This window comes from Bubalus kerabau, chromosome 21, assembly GCF_029407905.1.
Source record: "Bubalus kerabau isolate K-KA32 ecotype Philippines breed swamp buffalo chromosome 21, PCC_UOA_SB_1v2, whole genome shotgun sequence".
Taxonomy (NCBI): Eukaryota; Metazoa; Chordata; class Mammalia; order Artiodactyla; family Bovidae; genus Bubalus; species Bubalus kerabau.
In genome coordinates, this window is record NC_073644.1 from 40,419,520 (window position 1) to 40,439,762 (window position 20,243).

The 20,243-nt window shown below is 39.8% G+C and overlaps 2 protein-coding genes across 3 annotated transcripts in view; both read right to left on the reverse strand.

The window, feature by feature from the left end:
* LPIN2 (lipin 2) overlaps window positions 1-20,243 on the reverse strand; it is a 375,312-nt gene that overhangs the window by 143,096 nt on the left and 211,973 nt on the right. The gene's annotated exons all lie outside the window — the stretch shown is intronic.
* The window catches only part of MYOM1 (myomesin 1), a 120,810-nt gene that overhangs the window by 18,443 nt on the left and 82,124 nt on the right, over window positions 1-20,243 (reverse strand). For both annotated transcript variants that reach the window (XM_055559208.1, XM_055559207.1), the window contains 4 exons: window positions 11,281-11,437; window positions 9,024-9,130; window positions 8,857-8,901; window positions 457-593 (listed from right to left, as the gene is read on the reverse strand). In XM_055559208.1, coding sequence (XP_055415183.1) covers window positions 457-593; window positions 8,857-8,901; window positions 9,024-9,130; window positions 11,281-11,437 — 446 coding nt within the window. The remainder of the gene's footprint in view (window positions 1-456; window positions 594-8,856; window positions 8,902-9,023; window positions 9,131-11,280; window positions 11,438-20,243) is intronic.

Here is a 20,243-nt window from a genome sequence, read left to right on the forward strand (position 1 = left end):
AATATGTGAGATAGATAGGATGATAACAAGCCATGTAAAATAAACACACAAACTCCAAAGTATCATAATCTAATAAAATTCCTTGTTAACACTTTTTTAATGAGCAGTTTCAAAATCCTGATTCCAGAAAAATCAAAATATGTGGAATCTCTGACCTTGACCAGAATTGATTATTAAAAGTCTGACATTTTCTTTTTTAAATATAACTAAAGTTTCATTACCCCAAATCACAAAATGTTATCAAAAAGTTGTTTTTAGATCCCCATTTTACTTGGGTAATATGATACAATCGATCTATATTTCCTTTCTCATTTCCCACTTGTGAAATGATTTAAACCTCCCACCCCACGTTCAGTGGTTTTTATTACAACTTATCTGCATTCTAATAGGGCATTCCCAGCCCTATTAGACATCCTTTAACAATATGTTTAAAAATCTAAAACGTATAAAACCCACCGGCCCTTCAAAAATCTCCTTTTCGTTAAATATGAAGTTGACTTTGGCATTGGCAGACAGCTTCTCAGCCTGCATCCAGAACCGGACCTGGCCTTTCTCCAAAATTTCTACTGCCAATTCTGATTTAACTGGGACCGCTGTGAAAAATAAAATAAGAGATGTAATTATATTGATTGATGACCAATTGTATGGTATAGATTTTTTCAACAAGTGGAAAACAATAGAAGTAGTGACATGGCACCTTGTTCTTGTGAAGTGGAGGGAGTGTGAAGTTTTCACTGTAGGAAAACTTGCTATGAAGGGACAGTAGAACTGGGTTCTCATCCTGACCATCACAGATGTCGTACTAAAAATGACGGAGATGGCCTTACCTCCTAGGGTCACTCAGCTAACCTTTGTGACTTTCTACGGTTAGCTTTGGTTAGGATTCAGTTCAGTTTAGTTCAGTCGCTCAGTTGGGTTCAACTCTTTGCGACCCCATGGACTGCAGCATGCCAGGCCTCCCTGTCCATCACCAACTCCCACAGTTTACTCAAACTCATGTCCATTGAGTCGGTGATGCCATCCAACCATCTCAACCTCTGTTGTCCCCTTCTCCTTCCCCTTCAATCTTTCCCAGCATCAGGGTCTTTTCCAATGAGTCAGTTCTTCACATCAGGTGGCCAAAGTATTGAAGTTTCAGCTTCAGCATCAGTCCTTCCAATGAATACTCAGGACCAATTTCCTTTAGGATGGACTGGTTGGATCTCCTTGCAGTCCAAGGGACTCTCAACAGTCTTCTCCAACACCACAGTTTAAAACCATCAGTTCTTCAGTGCTCAGCTTTCTTTATAGTCCAACTCTCACATCCATACATGACTACTGGAAAAACCATAGCCTTGACTAGACAGACCTTTGTTGGCAAAGTAATGTCTCTGCTTTTTAATATGCTATCTAGGCTGGTCATAACTTTTCTTCCAAGGAGCAAGTGTCTTTTAATTTCATGGCTGTAGTCACCATCTGCAGTGATTTTGGAGCCCAAAAAAATAAAGTCTGTCACTATTTCCATTGTTTTCCCATCTATTTGCCATGAAGTGATGGGACCAGATGTCATGATCTTAGTTTTCTGAATGTTGAGTTTTAAGCCAATTTTTTCACTCTCCTCTTTCACTTTCATCAAGAGGCTCTTTAGTTCTTCTTCGATTTCTGCCATAAGGGTGGTGTCTTCTGCATATCTGAGGTTATTGATATTTCTCCTGGCAATATTGATTCCAGCTTGTGCTTCATCCAGCACAGCGTTCTCATGATGTTCTCTGCATACAAGTTAAATAAGCAGGGCAACAATATACAGCCTTGACATACTCCTTTTCCTATTTGGAACCAGTCTGTTGTTTCATGTCCAGTTCTAACTGTTGCTTCCTGACGGGCATGTAGGTTTCTCAAGAGGCAGGTCAGGTGATGTGGTATTCCCATCTCTTAAAGAATTTTCCCCATCTTGTTGTGATCCACAGAGTCAAAGGCTTTGGAGTAGTCAATAAAGTAGAAGTAGATGTTTTTCTGGAACTCTCTTGCTTTTTTTGATGATCCAACAGATGTTGGCAATTTGATCTCTGGTTCCTCTGCCTTTTTAAAGTCCAGCTTGAACATCTGTAAGTTCACGGTTCATGTATTGCTGAAGCCTGGCTTGGAGAATTTTGAGCATTACTTTACTAGCATGTGAGATGAGTGCAATTGTGTGGTAGTTTGAGCATTTTGAGCATTCTTTGGCATTGCCTTTCTTTGGGATTAAAATGAAAACTGATCTTTTCCAGTCCTGTGGCCACTGCTGAGTTTTCCAAATTTGCTGACATATTGAGTACAGCACTTTCACAGCATCATCTTTTAAGATTTGAAATAGCTCAACTGGAATTCCATCACCTCCACTAGCTTTGTTCATAGTGATGCTTCCTAAGGCCCACTTGACTACAAATTCCAGGATGTCTGGCTCTAGGTGAGTGATCATACCATCGTGATTACCTGGTATGGTTAGGATTATTTAGGGACAATATCAGTGTGATGAAGACTCCAGAACTGTTCCCTGTAGGGCAAGGTCAGCTGCTAATGAATTGTGATGGCAGGCAGTTCATTTTCCATCTCTGGGCCTTACCTGCCTCCTCTGTAAATGGATGGAATTGAACCAAATGTCCTCATTGGCCAAGATATTTTCCTGCTCAAACATGCAATGATTTAATTACAGTATATAATTATATATACTTTCCTCAAAATATTTGGAAAAGAGTTAAGTTTTATTTTTTCAACAATGTAACTCAATTTGGAGGTTCTTTATGCTGTTTAAGAAATGAATCTTAAGAAAGAATTTATTTTGCTACATATGTAAGATGAACTAGCTTGTCATTTAAAGTCTATCCATCCCAATGGTATACCAGTTCGTTTAAGTTCTTAGATTAAGCAAAATTTTTCAGATGCAAATAAGCAAGTCACGATCAAGAAGCTATATTAAAATAAAGTATGGTTTACTGCACATAGAAAGTAAGGAACTATAAAATATCTCAATAAACTGTGGAAAATTCTGAAAGAGATGGGAATACCAGACCACCTGACCTGCCTCTTGAGAAACCTATATGCAGATTCAGGAAGCAACAGTTAGAACTGGACATGGAACTAAAGACTGGTTCCAAATCAGGAAAGGAGTATGTCAAGGCTGTATATTGTCACCCTGCTTATTTAACCTGTATGCGGAGAACATCATGAGAAACGCTGGGCTGGATAAAGTACAAGCTGGAATCAAGATTGCTGGGAGAAATCTCAATAACCTCAGATATGCAGACCCTTATGGCAGAAAGTGAAGAAGAACTAAAAAGCCTCTTGATGAAAGTGAAAGAGGAGAGTGAAAAAGTTGGCTTAAAGCTCAACATTCAGAAAACTAAGATCATGGCATCTGGTTCCATCACTTCATAGGAAATAGATGGGGAAACAGCAGAAACAGTGTCAAACTTTATTTTTTTGGGCTCCAAAATCACTGCAAATGGTGATTTCAGCCATGAAATTAAAAGACACTTACTCCTTGGAAGAAAAGTTATGACCAACCTAGACAGCATATTCAAAAGTGGAGACATTACTTTGCCAACAAAGGTCCATCTAGTCAAGGCTATGTTTTTTCCACTGGTCATGTATGGATGTGAGAGTTGGACTGTGAAGAAAGCTGAGCGCCAAAGAATTGATGCTTTTGAACTGTGGTACTGGAGAAGACTGTTGAGAGTCCTTTGGACTGCAAGGAGATCCAACCAATCCATTCTAAAGGAGATCAGTCCTGGGTGTTCTTTGGAAGGACTGATGCTAAAGCTGAAACTCCAATACTTTGGTCACCTATGCAAAGAGTTGACTCATTGGAAAAGACTCTGATGCTGGGAGGGATTGGGGGCAGGAGGAGAAGGGGACGACAGAGGATGAGATGGCTGGATGGCATCACTGACTTGATGGCCGTGAGTTTGAGTGAACTCTGGGAGTTGGTGATGGACAGGGAGGCCTGGTGTGCTGTGATTCATGGGGTCGCAAAGAATTGGTCACAACTGAGCGACTGAACTAAACTGAACTGATAAAATATCTCTGATTTACACCTGTATATCTTAAGCCATTTGAACATGAATGAAATTTTTAAAAAGTTGGCTGACATCTCTCAATATCAGCTTCTGAATTTCTTGTAACTTGAAAATGTTCTCTACAAAGACTTCTCCAGCCAAAAGATCTATATCAGAGGTGATTCCTAGACATGCTTTCTGGAAAAGCATGATTGTTTCTCAAAGTTTTCTAGTCCTTCACTTTTATCAGGGAAAACCACCCTTTGCTTTCTCTCAACTATTCTTAAACACATCTCAAAATTTAAAGATACGTTTAAATTCTTGAACATATCTTAAAATTTTAGCATATGCTATGTTTTAAATTATAAGTAATTATAAGCTTGGTATAAGATTTACCAGATGGACGTTAATATTTCTTTATATTTATAGCAAAACTATCCTTTTCTTTTTTAATTTTATGTTTTAGTTGATTAACAATGCTGTGGTAATTTCAGGTGTATAGTAAAGTGATTCAGTTATACATATACATGACTCTATTCTTTTTCAAATACTTCTCTCATTTAGGTTGCTACATAACATTGAGAAGAGTTCCCTGTGCTATACACTAGGACCTGTTGGTTATTCATTTTAAATATAGCAGTGTGTACACATCAATCCCAAGCTAACTATCCCTCCACCCTCTCCCCCAACTATGTTTGTTCTCTAAGTCTGTGAGTCTGTTTCTATTTTATAAACAAGTTTATTGCATCATTTTTCTAAAACTACCCTTTTTAAGCTTGAAGGATGCCTTTCCTTTGCACATTCCATACTCATGTGAACGTCAGTTGTAGAGTCATTCTGTGCAGAGCTGGAAAGGAGGCTCAGACATCATCTACTGTGGGTTTCCCCTGGGGCCAGAGATGGGCTCTGATGTCACACCTTGATTGAGCACAGTTACCTCCTCCTGAAACCCTGTGTTCTTCACCTGCTGACATGGCTATTACCTGCCTCACAGGCCACCAAGAGTGCTTATGGTACCAGAATGCAGGGAGCCAGTGCAAATAACCACTGGTGCTCAAGAAAGGCGCATTCTCTTTATCCCCTGATTTTACTGATGACAAAACTCAGGAGAGCTTAGTAACATAACCAGGTGGCAGAGCTGAGATCAGGGTTCTTCCCTCTACTTAGTGATCTCTTGGTCCCGGCCATCCACTCTGAAGAACACTAGTGGTTTTCCAGCAAGAACAGATCAAGAACAGACCCCAGGGTGGTGAGAGCAGGGGCTAAGCCTTCTCCCTATTCCCAGGAGCAGGATGCTCCTGCTTGCTGCAAGTAAGTCTCAAGGGGAGTAGAGAGTAGAGTCTCTTCCACAGAAGTGTCATCTCATTCCAGGGACTCTCATACACGAGTGATGCAGTTACGAAGAAGCCCAGTGTGTGGGGGTGGGTGGCAGGGACACGCTCTCCTGGAAGCCTCCAGAGCCCTTAATGCTGACTGCCCTGAGTAATACAGACACCATCTGGGGAGCACGGGCTGCCAAGGTTCACTGGGCAGGTGCACACACAGAAACAGTCCATGCCCTGGTTAGTGTCAGACCACCCAGGTATCTGCCGTGTCCTTTTGGTCTAGTTACTTAACCCCTCTGAGCCTCACTTTCTTCATCTCTAAAATTAGATCACCACAGTACTTAGTGACCCTTTTAAGGTCACTGAGGAGTTTAAATAACACATTCCATTTAAGCACCCTATGAACAGCATGTAAATAGGTACTCTGTAAGAGTGGCTATTAATATTTTGGTGACTCTTCTTCCAGTTGTGTAAACAACACCCTATAACCACCAATTGTAAAATATATTTACACCTAAGAGGACATACCAAATGGATATAATTTGTGTGTATGTGCTTGTGCATATCTGCACACGTGGAGCATATATACAAATGTACATATACAAGTGGGACAATAACCAGTGTCTACAAATAAAAAAAATATTATGCAGACTTTGTTTTTTTTACATGAAAGTGGATTTTTTTAGAAAGACACACATTCCACAGACAGAATGCAGTTCATCTCAAAAGGCAAGAGGCATGCAGGACATTGCTGATACTGAAATATATCTTCCCTCCCCCACATACCATGAATATATATATATGTGTATTTTATATATATATATATATATACACATATACAGATATATATTCATTACACTGACTTTCTACACTGCAATTTAGTATCATAACTGGCAAGACAGGCTAGGTTATTTTCTATTTTTAGCTTTATATATATATTTTTTTCCTTCTGCTCAGCCCTAAATTTCCTTAGGCTCTTTTCTCTGGCAGTTAATTTGCTCCAGCAAAATATCTGTTATTTGTAGGCTTAAGGCATATGTTTAGTGGTTTTCAAAATATTTTTGAAAACAGCTTAAAATAGAATTTACTGCGTCCTGAAATAAAGGGACACTACACGCTTTATTACACTCTGAAAGGAATGAGACCATTTAAGACCTTACAAAATTTCAAGAAGATGACTTAATTATGCATCAACATATACTAAGAAGAAGTGGATATAAATTGAGAAATTGGATATGCTGCTTTGACCCTGTCATCACATCTCTGAAGACATTCACGTAGTGACCTGCCTGATCCAACAGCAATGAAAGGAACTGAAACTGTGATATTTAAACGCTACTTCAAGGGGCTCACAGAAGCTCCCTTTGGTTGGGAGAGTTATGCTTTCACGTCCGAGTTTGTAATGCATCCTTGGGTTTTCTCTGAGCTGACCCAAAACACCACACTTGGTATCTAATAGAAGGGTCCCTGAGTGTGCTGCTCCCCTCTCTCTTACAGCCAGCAACCAGTGTTGACGCTCATGTAGAATAAAATATCTCAGCATAAATGACAGGGACAGCAGGCAGTTACTACCTGCAAGTCCATATGATCACTGGACTGCAGGGAGCCTGGGCGCCTCCAGTTCTATGGTAACACCCTAACTTCTCTCCTCTCCATCCTTTAAGCTAAATGTAAATATTGTTAGGAGCAGCTGTTGCCTAGACACTTGGTCAATGTTTACTGCCTGACTAACTAGATTAGTGGGTGCTGCTCTTTCTGTTTTGCATGATAGACAGTGGGAGCGTTCACAGGCTCCAGCTGTGCTGGGCACCGTGACTCGCTCTTCCATTCCCCCGCCTCACAGCACAGGGAACAGAAAGGGAGGATATATGTACAGTTGGCAGACAACTCTTCTGCAAGTGGGTTTGTCTTGATCACTGCTCTGTTTCAGTAAGTATTTATATTTTCCCTAAAGAGTTCAAGGATCAGTGCCCTGTTGATTGTCTCTCACAGTGCCTCTATATGATGGGGGCTGTTAATGATTATAATAGCCATTCCTGGAAAAGAAACCAAGACCTTGGGGAAGTTGGGGTGAGTTGCTCAGGTTCACAGAGCAAAGAGAGTCCAGGCCAACCTCTACTCTTACAATTTAAAAAGAAATAGCTTTTAAGACACCATTCATGGTATTACTTTTCCAGTTTTACGGTGAATAAGCTTACAGAAGAGAAGTGGTTCTCCCCTGGAATTCAGAAAGCCTGCGTCCAGCACCCTCACCCCACAGGCACCCCACTGTGCTCTGCCGAATAAAGCTGGTTTTGCAAACGTTCCAGCTGAAGCCAGTAGTCACCAGCATCCAGCCACACCACGAAGCACGTCATGTATTCTTTGGGAATGTGAAGAGGTCAGACAACTGGTTTTAGAGCTTTGTTTTTTAATCACAGCTCTGCTGAGAATTTCAGGAAAGCTGGATGTCCTCTCCCTAGAAATGTGCAAACATACAACTTACAACGTTTTGCCTATAGTTTGGGGTCAGGTTATGGTTTCCTGGGTCCCTGAAACTCCTGTATTAGTGAAGAAGTTTTATCTTAGGGATTAAGGAAGGAAGACAAAATTTCTGAATTAAAAGAATGAGTGATGCTATCACTCTGTTTTTTCAGAGTGTAACTTTTCAGATGCTTCACTGTTTTGGCCAGTGGGTACCAATGTTAAGAGATCCAACCAGGTCAGTGGAACTTTCCAAGTATTGTTTCAGACTTCTCTCTTCTCTTGGGTGTCAACTGTGGAAATTAATCTTTTATGTAGAGGGTGCTTCATTGAAGGGTTTGATGATAGTTCAGAGAGATTCTTACTCTGATCAAGGCATCTTTACCTTATTTTCCAGGAATTTAAAATGGAAGGTACTCTTTTTGCTGTCGTTGTTTAGTCGCTAAGTCATATCCGACTCTCTTGCAACCCCATGGGCTGTGGCCCACCAGGCTCCTCTATCCAAAGGATTTCCCAGGCAAGAATACTGGAGTTGGTTGCCATTTCCTTCTCCTGAGGATCTTTGCAACCCAGGGATCATACCCGGGTTTCCTGCATTGGCAGACAAGCCATCAGGGACACCCATAGGGTACTGTTTCTAGGTTGTCTTTATTTAGAGGTATGGTTCTTCTATTAAACACTAACATTAAATTGTTTAGAAAGAGCTGTTTGCCTAAAAGATATACAAATTACTGTGTCTAGAAGATATATATGTGTGTGTATACATATATGTAATATTCCAAAATATGTAGCAAAAGATGAAGAATGTAACTACCCAGCTGTTACACCCACGTAACCTGACAGTGCTCTCCCTAGCAGAGCACTGGGATGTGCTCCTGTCGCTGTTCTTTGTACTTCTGAAGAACAACGGGAAAGCTACATCAGCGCCTTTGGAAAGTGCGTCTGCAGCTACCAGTGTATGTTCCATTATACGTTCTCAAGAGAGTGTCCTCTCTTGATCCTGTCGGAGTCGTCTAGTGCCATGGCTGAACTCTGAGTGTATTGTGGACACTTACTTGGGAACTTGTGTTCTTGGCTGAGAGCAAGCAAACGTTTCAATTCTGTAGGGAGAAAATGAGAACAATTACAGCTTGAACTGCTAAAACAGAAGTCACTTAATCCTGGAGAACCACTGAGAAGTCAAAGCAGGAGTCGACTCATGAATGAACTGATTTTGACCTACCTTCCTCATCTATCAAGTAGCTCGATGCTATTCCATCAGTATCTGTGACATCGCAGGAGTAAATGCCCAAGTCTTCCGTCCCAAGGTCTTTGAAGGTCATTTTCGTCCTTCAGAACAGAATGTTTTATGAGAAGCGAGGCTGTGTAGGGCCTGGGGGCTGTGCCCTGCCCTGTCTCCAGCCATCTGTACATGCTGCTCCCATCATGTGGAGCATGTGCTCCATCTGCCTTGCTGACCTAATGCTCACGCCCTCTTGCTGCTTCTGGGAAGGCTTTCCTGACCTCCTCCCATGGGGTGATGGTGATGGGACAGGGAGATGGTACCGATCTCCCATCCCCAAGCTACGATGCATATCAATGCATATCCCAAGTAAAGAGATTTTCAGCTGATCAACCCTTGCTGGGCAGCCTGAAGATCCTTTACTTCACAGGGCAGAACCACCCAATGCTCCCGTTACGTCACCCCTGGCACTTCCCATTTTGGAGGTTATTAAATGGCATCGGTATTGCCTACTTCATTGACTATATGCCTGCACTTTGTGTCTTTAGGGACGAGATCTGTTTTGCTCACTGTTGTGACCTCCAGCATCCATACCTTATCTGGCACATAATATGTGCTTAATAAATACTTGTGGAATGAATGTATGGGTCAATGGTCTAATTCAGTTTGTTTTCTAACTTTTGTGAGTCACATGGCTAGTCAGTGTCTAAGGTCATCCAAACATTTATATGTTTGTCAAGTTAGTCAAGGAAGAAATAGTTCCAGTTTTATTGTCTTTCCTTTGACCAAAATTATGTTTTACTTAAAGGATCTTACAGCACAGTGACAGCAGAATGTCTTAATTATATAGAGTATTTCCTTGCTGTTCTCCAACAAAATTACTACTTCTTTCTTTTATTTTGGGATATATTGGATTTTTTGTAATAGAAATAATACTTAGGAATATTGTGTTTTACCAAATGTAATGTAATCTGGTTGGCACTTTAAAGATACAAAGCTTGATAAGTAAGATGAAATTAAAAAAACTCAGAATCTTGAGGTTGAAAGAAGTAGCAGATCATAAAATTAATCCCCTTCACTTCTTCTGTTTTACAGAGAAAGAAACTGGAGGTCCATGAAATTAAAAGCTGCCCCAGGTCACACAGTGGCTCCTGGTAAAGCTGTGACTTGAGACCACCTGTCCCATGCCTCTCTCTCCTATAGAGTTTGTTCCAGGGCAGTACTGTGTCTCTCACAAGTGGTGGTGAAAAACCAGAACAGATTATACCTAATCCATTTAATTTGCCAGAACTTGAATCAGCGAGTTCTTCCTTACCCATCTCCCCATAAGGATCCTCACCATTACTTTAAGATTTCAAAATCTCGTAGAATAATGAGAATCATCTTTAAAGTTCACTTTAATGCCAATCAAAGCTTTTCTTCCATCATAAATGATGCCAACTAAAAACTGTTGCTTGCCATCTGCCTCTACAAGGATGAAGCCACTGGCCGCTGCAGTTGCTGACCTTCAACACACATCCCAAAAATTCAGGGCAGAGATCAGGCATGAGGCACTCTGTGCTCTGGGAAAAACTGGCAGAACAGGACTTCAGATAGCTGGGTGTTTTTCAGAAGATTTTATGAGCTCAACTTCTAAGTGAAAGAAAGGATGAGATGGTTGTCCGGCATCACTGACTCTACGGACACAAGTTTGGGCAAACTCTGAGGGATACTGGAGGACAGAGGAGCCTGGTGTGCTGCAGTTCGTGCGGTCGCAAAGAGTCAGACATGACTTAGTGACTGAACAACAATTTCTTGCACCTTCTCATATCTCGAGAAGCACTAAAGTCATTAACATCTGCTCCTCATGACTAGCAGCAAGCTTCTGCCAAAACATGTGCTTGACTGCTCGCTTCCCCCTTCACCAAAATCACATCTATTCTGACGTCTCCACCTACTTTGTTGGAGCAGTTACTCAGAGCTATCTGAAAGGCTGTCTCGTGGGCTATAGTCCTCATTTTTGCCCCAAATAAAATGTCATTCTCACCATTTTTTCAGTCAACAATAAGATAATATATGAGAAAGCATTTTAAATGGAATAATGTGAAAAGTAGTTTATAAGGATTGTTATTTCTTCACGTTTATACTGGTGATCACTTTTTACACTACCAGATAAAAATATGTGTGATTTCATTCTCTTAATTGAAATGGAGAATAGCTTGCTTCACTCTCCTTTCATGAAAAGGAAACACAGAGTTACAATTGAAACGGTACGTACTTGTTGCCTTTGCTTTCAACCTCTAATCTCGGAGAGTCCTCCGTGGGCACGTAATCTTTGGACCAGGTGAACTCAGAACTTGGAGCCATCTGATCACATTCAAAGTTCAAGGAAATGATTCCATTGTCATCCACACTTACAACAACTTCTTTGGTTCCTAGAAGATGAAAAACAAGGTGCTGATATTTCCTGGTAGAAGTTAATCAAGTAAGAATTCCTCACCTCTTTACTTTAGCCTTGAAGCAGGGCCTTGAGTCTGTGCAAGTGAAAAGTCCCAACTGCTCACTGTGACTGACAATCCTGCTACAATTCAACTTTGTGCTGCAACACGGAATTAAGCGAATGTACCATGTTTCTTAGGTAGTGTTAACACCATGGACAGTACTGTTTGGTCAGAGCTGAACAACAACTGGTTGATATGACCAATGGAACAGTTAGGGGAGTGTGTTGACCATAACAAGAAGGGCAAGGCAGCAGTGGGAAATGCCTAATGCATGACTTTTGCTTCAATAATACCCATATCTAACTAATCATCAAGGGCTTCCCCTGGTGGCTCAGAGGATAAAGCGTCTACCTACAATGCAGGAGACCCGGTTCAATCCCTGGGTTGGGAAGATCCCCTGGAGAAGGAAATGGCAACCCACTCCAGTATTCTTGCCTGGAGAATCCCATGGACAGAGGAGCCTGGCGGGCTACAGTCCATGGGGTCACAAAGAGTCAGACACGACTGAGCAACTTCACTTATTCACTTACTTAACTAATCATCAAGAAAGGATAGATAAGAGATTAAAAAACCAAAGGGAAACTGAAGGAGAAAAGGTAGAGATAAGAAGAATTGCCCTTACTCACATGTTCAAAGTTTGTAAATCATTTAAGAATGAAAAAAAAAAATCCATGAAAACAAGTTCTGCTGATTAGATAACCATAAATTAATCTAAAGATGCTATTCTAGGTTAGAACAATAGATATCTAGAAATGATTGCTATTGAACAGTATAGAAATTTAAATGGAAATGAATTTCAAGAAATTCAGATGTTTCAAGATTAGTTTTTATATTTTAAAAGAAAACAAGTTAATATTTTAATATTTCTGAGGGTTATAATAAATTACATCTGCATACAATATAGCAATTCAGAGACTTCTTGGGTGGGCCAGAGGTTTTAAGAATCCACCTTCCAATGTAGGGGATAGAGGTTTGATACCTAGTCAGGGAACTAAGATACCACAAGTTGTGAGGCCACTAAGCCTGTGCACCACAACAAGAGAAAGCCTGAGCACACCAAAAAAAGAGCCTCTGAGCAACAACGAAGGCCCAGTGTGGCCAATATGTATATGTATATGTGTAGCGATTCAAAGAGCTTGTATAGCATATAAAACTTTCATATCTATGCCTAACTTCAATTTAAAGTACAATGCTCTTCTTTTAATTAATGCTCTTCTTCAATTTAATTGCCACTCATTCTACTACCAGTCTAAACTTGGTTTGTTTCCATACATTAGGAAAAATATTTTATATTTAATTTCAGAAAGGTACAGCTTCAATTTTTGAAAAGCATAAAAAAGACTTCCAATAAATACTTTGCAAATGATGAAAAGTTTTCTCTTCTCCATTGCACTGTTCAGTAAAACTTGTCAGGAGAAAAACAATTCCAAAACTCCTTCCAAGTTAATGGCAAAACCAGTGCCCAAAGAGTGACTGGTGACATGAAGGTGTTGGTTCCTAAGCCTGGCAGTTAATTTAAATTGTGTCCTTATTGATAGTAGTGTGTGCTTCAATTACAAGCCTCCAAAAAGTGACTTAAAACATGGAAAGTTTAGAGAAGACTAATTCTAGGAGATTTTTAAAAATTACTTTTTAAAAAACAAAGGGTTATTTTCACATTTAGCTATACAGATAAACAGAAATAAGGATCAGATAAAGATCTGATTGCTCCTTAAGTGAAATGTCCCCCATGTATTAATTTTTAGGGCTGTGTCTACTCCATTGGAAGTCGCAGACCATGTTATATTTCTATTCCCAGTAACACAGGACTAATTCTTACAATTCATTGCTGTATAACAAGTAATGAAAAAGTGCTTTTATCAAAACTTAAGAAAGGACTAACACCTCAGGAATTCTGAGGTTTAAATAATATAGTATGCAGTTAGCATGACTGAATCACAGAGAGTGTAAATGGAAAATTTTCTGAATATCTGAATCATTTTAAAGAGGAAAGGAGACGTAATAGAGGCTGATTGGACCTTTTTTTGTGTGATTTACATGATATCTATTTTGGAAGCATGACAGATTATTCATATTAATCATTCATTGTTTTACTTGTAATCTCTTTTAAAAGGAAGTGAATCATCCATATGCCTGCTGTTTATTATGTTGGAGATATGACTTAAGTTTACACAGAAAAAAGATATTGCTTAGGTTAAGAATCTTGACTTTTTATTAAAGAGAAATATGTGACTTTTTGGCAAAGCAGTCATAAAATGGAAGGAATATGAACAATATAATTAGTTTGACTTTTCCCTCAAGTCCATGGATAGCCTTTCTACTATAACTCTGGATTCAATCCAGAATTTTGCCCAGGAACAAGAAGTAATGCAGACAAGCTGCTCAGAGCCAGAGCTATTGTGACAAAGTCCATGCACTGGCCTTCCTGGATACTCGCTGGAGAAGTCCACAGACCGTCACTTGGAACCTGTACTTCACTTGAGATGATTCTAACAAGCCTAGTTGATTGGTTTCTCTCAATAGATTAAATCCGAACAAGAGAAGGAAGTAAGAAACTACTGTCAGGAGAACGACAGCAGGAGAGGAAGCAGAAAACTAAAAAGCTGGCGCAAAGACATTACTTAGTAGAAGGACAAACAGCTCCTCACCCTGTAAGACATACTGTATTTTAACACTGGGCAATAAATAAGGTTGATCCTTGCGGCTCCAAGTTACACAGAAAAAGGTAAATAAGTATATTGTATCCAAGAAGTGTATGAAACATGTGTACTGAAATGTGTCATCTATTTTATGAGAATTTTAATCTAAGAGTCTTAATACAAAATTTTATATAGTTGATGGTCTAGCAATAAATTCTCAGGTAAATGAAACAACTGGCTATTTAAAACAATACTTTTTTCAGATTTCTGAATGGCCAGATTTGGTCCCAAATCCATGCAACTTGAAGAATAGAAAAACTCTGCTTAGTTGCTGTCTCAATTACCTCAGTTATTGAGTATAGAGATGTCTTATTGAACTATTCCAGAAGATTAATTTTTGTAAAGTACTTGGACATCTTTTGTGACAATATGAGATAAAACAAAGATTTTTTAAGTCCCAGGCAGTATGTGTGTTTCCACTTTAATTTAAGAGTTTTATATCATTAAGTTGTAGTTGGGTTTTAATGTAAGAAATTTAGTAATTTATGCTTTTAGAAAACAATTGGTTTTTTTTTTAAGTCTTAGATCAAAATTTATGATTTGAAATTAAGTAACTGCCTGGAGGGGCAAAGTAATAAGTAGGGATTAGATGTAATGTCGATGAGTAGCTAAGAGAGTTTTACTCATTTATGAAGCTTTTCTTGATTAATCATATCAAATCAGGACATGGTAGGGACTTCCTGGTGGTCCAGTAGATATTGGACCATTGCACTGCATCTGCCTTGCAATGCGGGGAACGAGGGTTTGATCTGTGGTCGGGGAACTAAGATCCTTAGAAGCAGGGCAACTAAGCTCGTGTACTGCAACTGCTGAGCCTGAGCACCACAACTAGAGACTCTGCACCACAGCAAGATCTCCTGAGCCACAGCTAAGACTCAACACGGCCAAAAAAATCAGGACATGGTGGACAGTATCTGTAGGGGGTAAAAGAGAGGCATGAACATTTCCTCAATTTATGTTCTTGTAACTGTGGCTATAATGGGTGCTATTGGTTGGTTTATTAAAGGGGAAAATAAAAAATAAAACTCTCTTCCATACTTCTATTTTAAAAATCAAACGCTCATTAAGATGAGTGTTTGGTTAATTTTCACCTTCCAAAAAGTTGCATGTTTATCAAGAGCAGGGTTAAATGCTAATAGGGCAGGGGTTTTGTCTTCCATATTTCCTGTACATCTTTACATGTGCCAGGGGCTGGACTCTTAAGGGATTTAAAAGAGAAATGTCAGTTTAGAATTGCAGTGTTCAATTTTATTGGAACTGGTTTTAATAAAGCTTAAGCATAACAGCAATATTTTGATAAACAGACAAGATGAAATAAAAATACCAACAAAGAAAATATTCTAGTCACAGTCGGTCTCTTACTCATGCTTAGAATTCAAAGCTTGGTCTCCTCCCTGACAAACAATGATGCTGCCAACTGGCTGAAAGTATTGTTCTGAATGTGATCATAATCTCAAACTTTCGAAAAGTCAGATTAACTGAAAATAATTCAAGTACTAGTTTTCTAGGCATATTTCTTTGCCCCAAAACAATTCTCATTAGAAAATGTTTAACTGAAATAACTTGCAAAGAAAGAATACAGTTTCAACAGTATCACTGTGTAAATATAAAACAACTTTATCTTAAAATGATTAAAGCAACAAATTATAGCTTTTTCCCTATTTGTCACATGAATTACAATGTTAATGCTCTCATACTCTTTCAATATAGCTTTTCAAATTCAAAGGCTTCTTTTACTGTTCAGCTTTAATTAATTTGTTAACATAGTTCTTTGAATAAGTGTTTTTAAATACTAACTTAGTAGACCAAGTGTTTTACAATAATACCTATAATGGAAAATGAAAGTGAAGTTGGCATTTGGAAAAAAAAGTGGCCTCTTCCTGCATTCTGGGTTGAAAAAAAGAGGGAAAAAAAAGGATTTTGGAAAAGAAAGAAATTACTTGTGACAACAAAGAATAAAGGTGAAGAGTTTAAAAGAAAAAGACATCCTTTGGAAAATTTAAAAGAAGACAAAACAAAAATGAGCTCAGAGTTTCTTGTATCTGAACAGGTAGGACATATCAGATTGTCGATTATCTTTGTGTGGTCAAGAAAGTAATCACATTAATCTAGAAAAGCCATTTTTTTCCAACACATTAAAATCTTAGAGGAATTAACAATGGCTTTCTTTAAATGAAGGGATCCTGGATACATCCTGAACAAAAAATTCTAATGAGATTTTACAAAAGATACATGATATTGAAATGGATGATTCTTTCTATAAATACTCTTGGAAAACCAAGAGCAGTGTAATGCAGCGTTTCTGAGAGGCCCCAGGCTGGTCCACAACTACACCTATGGAGGTGAACCTGGCTCAGTGTCAGAATGAAAGAGATGCAGCTACAACATCCTCAAATTTTCTTTTTAGAATGTCCCACGGCCTGAGTTTTTGCAAGCCCTGAGCTGCTGTCAATCCATGGTTGAACTCATACATGACTAAAGGGCCACATTCACTAAAGTTGACTAAAACATGATCAAAATGATCCTGATATTTAACAGGCAGGCAGCAAGTTAGATGTTCTGCTGTCAAAGAAAAGTTCTGCTGTCAAAGTAAAGGAATTTCTATGGATGTTTTCATCTGAATGAAAGGCCATTTCACTTGCCCACAGAGCTGAGCCAGAAAAGTGGACCAGAATTTGTCAGGCCTTAGATTTTTCTCAAAAACCACCTTCAAAACTAATAATAAACATGAAGAATTCAGTTAAGAGCAGAGAAGATTTGGCTATAGAAAATGAAAGAGATGATTCTGGTCTGAAAAGGATTTAAGAAGAGTTGTCTCTAGTCAGCTGCCCCAACCCTAAACACATTCTTAACATGGACACAAGGGGATCTGGGTTGCATGGGATGGCATTTTATTTTTCAGCCGCATCTCGTAATATGCAGAACTTCCCTGGTCAGGGATCAAACCCTACCCCCATGCAGTAGAAATTCAGAGTCTTAACCACTGGACCAGAGAAGTCACTGGAGTGGAATTTTAACGGTCCCTCCAGGCTTGCCACTCCCCCCACTAAGTGAATAGGTTAAGGGAGGTCCAGGGCTAAAGTGAACTTTTTGGAAATGAACTCTATCCCACTTTTCTCTCCTCTCTAAATAGTAATATTTTAAAAAAAAAAAAAAAAGATAAAATTTAAAAGTGGGAATTCATCTTCCCAAACATTTAATAATTTGATATGAGAATTTTCTCATATAATTTAGTCTTTTATATCTGCATTATGGGTCACTTTTATAAGCTTTTATTCTTTGTCCTTCTCCACTGGTGTGCATGAGTACGTGTGTGTGTGTACGTGTGTGTGTGTGCCTGTGTGTGTGTGAGCCTGTGTGTGTGCATGGGTAGTGTTTAAAAAACTGGAGAGTGGGACAGAATGGAAGCATTAAAAGTGAACGAACTCAATCAGCTGCATGTATTAATAATATTGAGCTCCCCTATATGGACCGCTCGCTGACCGACCACCTTAGTGCCACATCAGGGCCTCCAATGAACCTCTCCCAGTTCACTCTTCATAACTGGGCATTCATTATGAGATACTAGGGTTGGGATTACAAGCTGTGGCTACAAAACAGAGTCACACTCGTTTGCCAAAGCATGGTAGTCATCCATTATTTTTTTCATCTATACACCAAGTACTAGGCTCTCGATATACACAGAGAAAACACAGTTCCTATTTTGAAGGAGCCCATAGCCTAACACTTATAAGTCTATTTAACTTAAATGCAGAGTACATCATGCGAAATGCTGGGCTGGAGGAAGCACAAGCTGGAATCAAGATTGCTGGGAGAAATATCAATTACCTCAAATACACAGATGACACCACCCTTATGGCAGAAAGCAAAGAAGAACTAAAGAGCCTCTTGATGAAAGTTAAAGAGGAGAGTGAAGAGGTTGGCTTAAAACTCAATATTCAAAAAATGAGATCATGGCATCCAGTCCCATCACTTCATGGCAAACAGGTGGGGAAACAACGGAAACAATGACAGACTTTATTTTTGAGGGCTCCAAAATCACTGCAGATGGGACTGCAGCCATGAAATTAAAAGACATTTGCTTCTTGGAAGAAAGGCTATGACCAACCTAGACAGCATATTAAAAAGCAGGGATATTATTCTGCTAACAAAGGTCCGTCCAGTCAAAGCTATGGTTTCTCCAGTAGTCATGTATGGATGTGAGAGTTGGACTATAAAGAAAGCTGAGCACCGAAGAATTGATGCTTTTGAACTGTGGTGTTAGAGAAGACTCTTGAGAGTTCCTTGGACATCAAGGAGATCCAACCAGTCCATCTTAAAGTAAATTAGTCCTGAATGTTCATTGGAAGGACTGATGCTGATGCTCCAATACTTTAGCCACCTGATGCGAAGAACTGACTCATTGGAAAAGACCCTGATGCTGGGAAAGATTGAAGGCAGGAGGAGAAGGGGATGACAGAGGAAGAGATGGTAGGATGGACATGAATTTGAGCAAGTTCCAGGAGCTGGCGATGGATAGGGAAGCCTGGCGTGCTGCAGTCCATGGGTTCGCAAAGAGCTGGACACGACTGAGTGACTGAACTGAACTGAACAGTCTAATGCACAATTCACAAGCCTGGTTTCATACTTGAATTACCCAAGGAGCTAAACAAACAAACAAAAACAAACCTATGCCCAGGCTCAGTCCAGCAGACTCTGTTTTAACTGGCCTGGACAATAGTCTAAAATAGAGTCAGTATTTTCAAAAAGTTCCTGGCCTGATTCTAATGTAATGTACTGTCAAGGTTGAAAATTACCTTCCTAATGGATGAAAGAGAATAGACAGTGAGCAAATGTACGTGAAGTTTTGTTGAGCTAATCTTGAAGAGTCAGCCTGACTTCCTGCTTTAGAATCCTTCAAAACTCCACCTCAAGGCCACTGAGCACCCTCAGCCCTACCAGGTTCTTGACCCCATGGACTGGAGCCCACCAGGCTCCTCAGTCCGTGGAATTTTCCAGACAAGAGTACTGGATTGGGTTGCCATTTCCTTTTCCAGGGGATCTTTCCAACCCAGGGATTGAACCCGGGTCTCCCACATTGTGGGCAGATGCTTTACCGTCTGAGTCACAAGAGAAGCCCTACCAGGTTCTACGACTAGTCAATTTTCAGAAACTGGGATTGGTCAGTAGGTTGTCAAACCAATCCCTGCTCATTATTCCTTCTGGAGCTCCAGTCTTCTAGCCTGCCTTGCTCCTGGTGAGAAGTCCTGACTTCCAGTAACTCAGTTCCTGCTGGGGAATCTGCCTGTGTCTGGGTTCTCCTGCCTCTCACCTCAGTGCCCCTGCCTGCTGCAGGATTTCTGATAAGAACACAGGCAGCCGGTTCCACCCTCCGGATCACCTGCCACACCTTGGCAGGTCTCTCTCTTGTCTTCTGTCTGATCTAGCTCACCTTGCCTCCACCTGCAGCCGAGGCCTGACACACTCCACACAGATACTGTTTAAAAAAAGATCAAGTGTCAAGACTAGAAGTGTGTCATAGGTACCAACAAATCTACTCTACATATTTTCCAGCTCATTCTTCTTATAGGCTCGTTCAGCTACCAGATTTCTCCGGGAAGCGCGGCACACTTTTGATCCTCATTACCAGCATGACCAGACAGTGGGGCAGTGGTTGAGTTACATCTGCTGGCGCTTTCATCAACTTCAAAAGGAGACCAGTGACCCTACCAACCCCAGTTGGATTAGGTTAACTTTTACCTGGAATTCAAATTACATTCGAGGTATCTTGTTAGATGCATTTGAGGTTTGCTGTTACATGATAAGCTTTATTTTCTGTCTGAAATATTAATAACGTGTTCCAAAAAGAGTTGTTCTTCTGAAATAGCAATCCAAGTCTCACATTCCAAACCCTGAAACTGATAACCGATCCTCATCCCCCATCCCGGGCCCCAAATACTTTAGCATAAAATAAATACCTGGTTAAAAGTAAAATTTGGTATTTAATAAAGTTAGTAAACATGGACAGCCATAGGTTACAAAACAAAAGTTTGCTTTTTGTC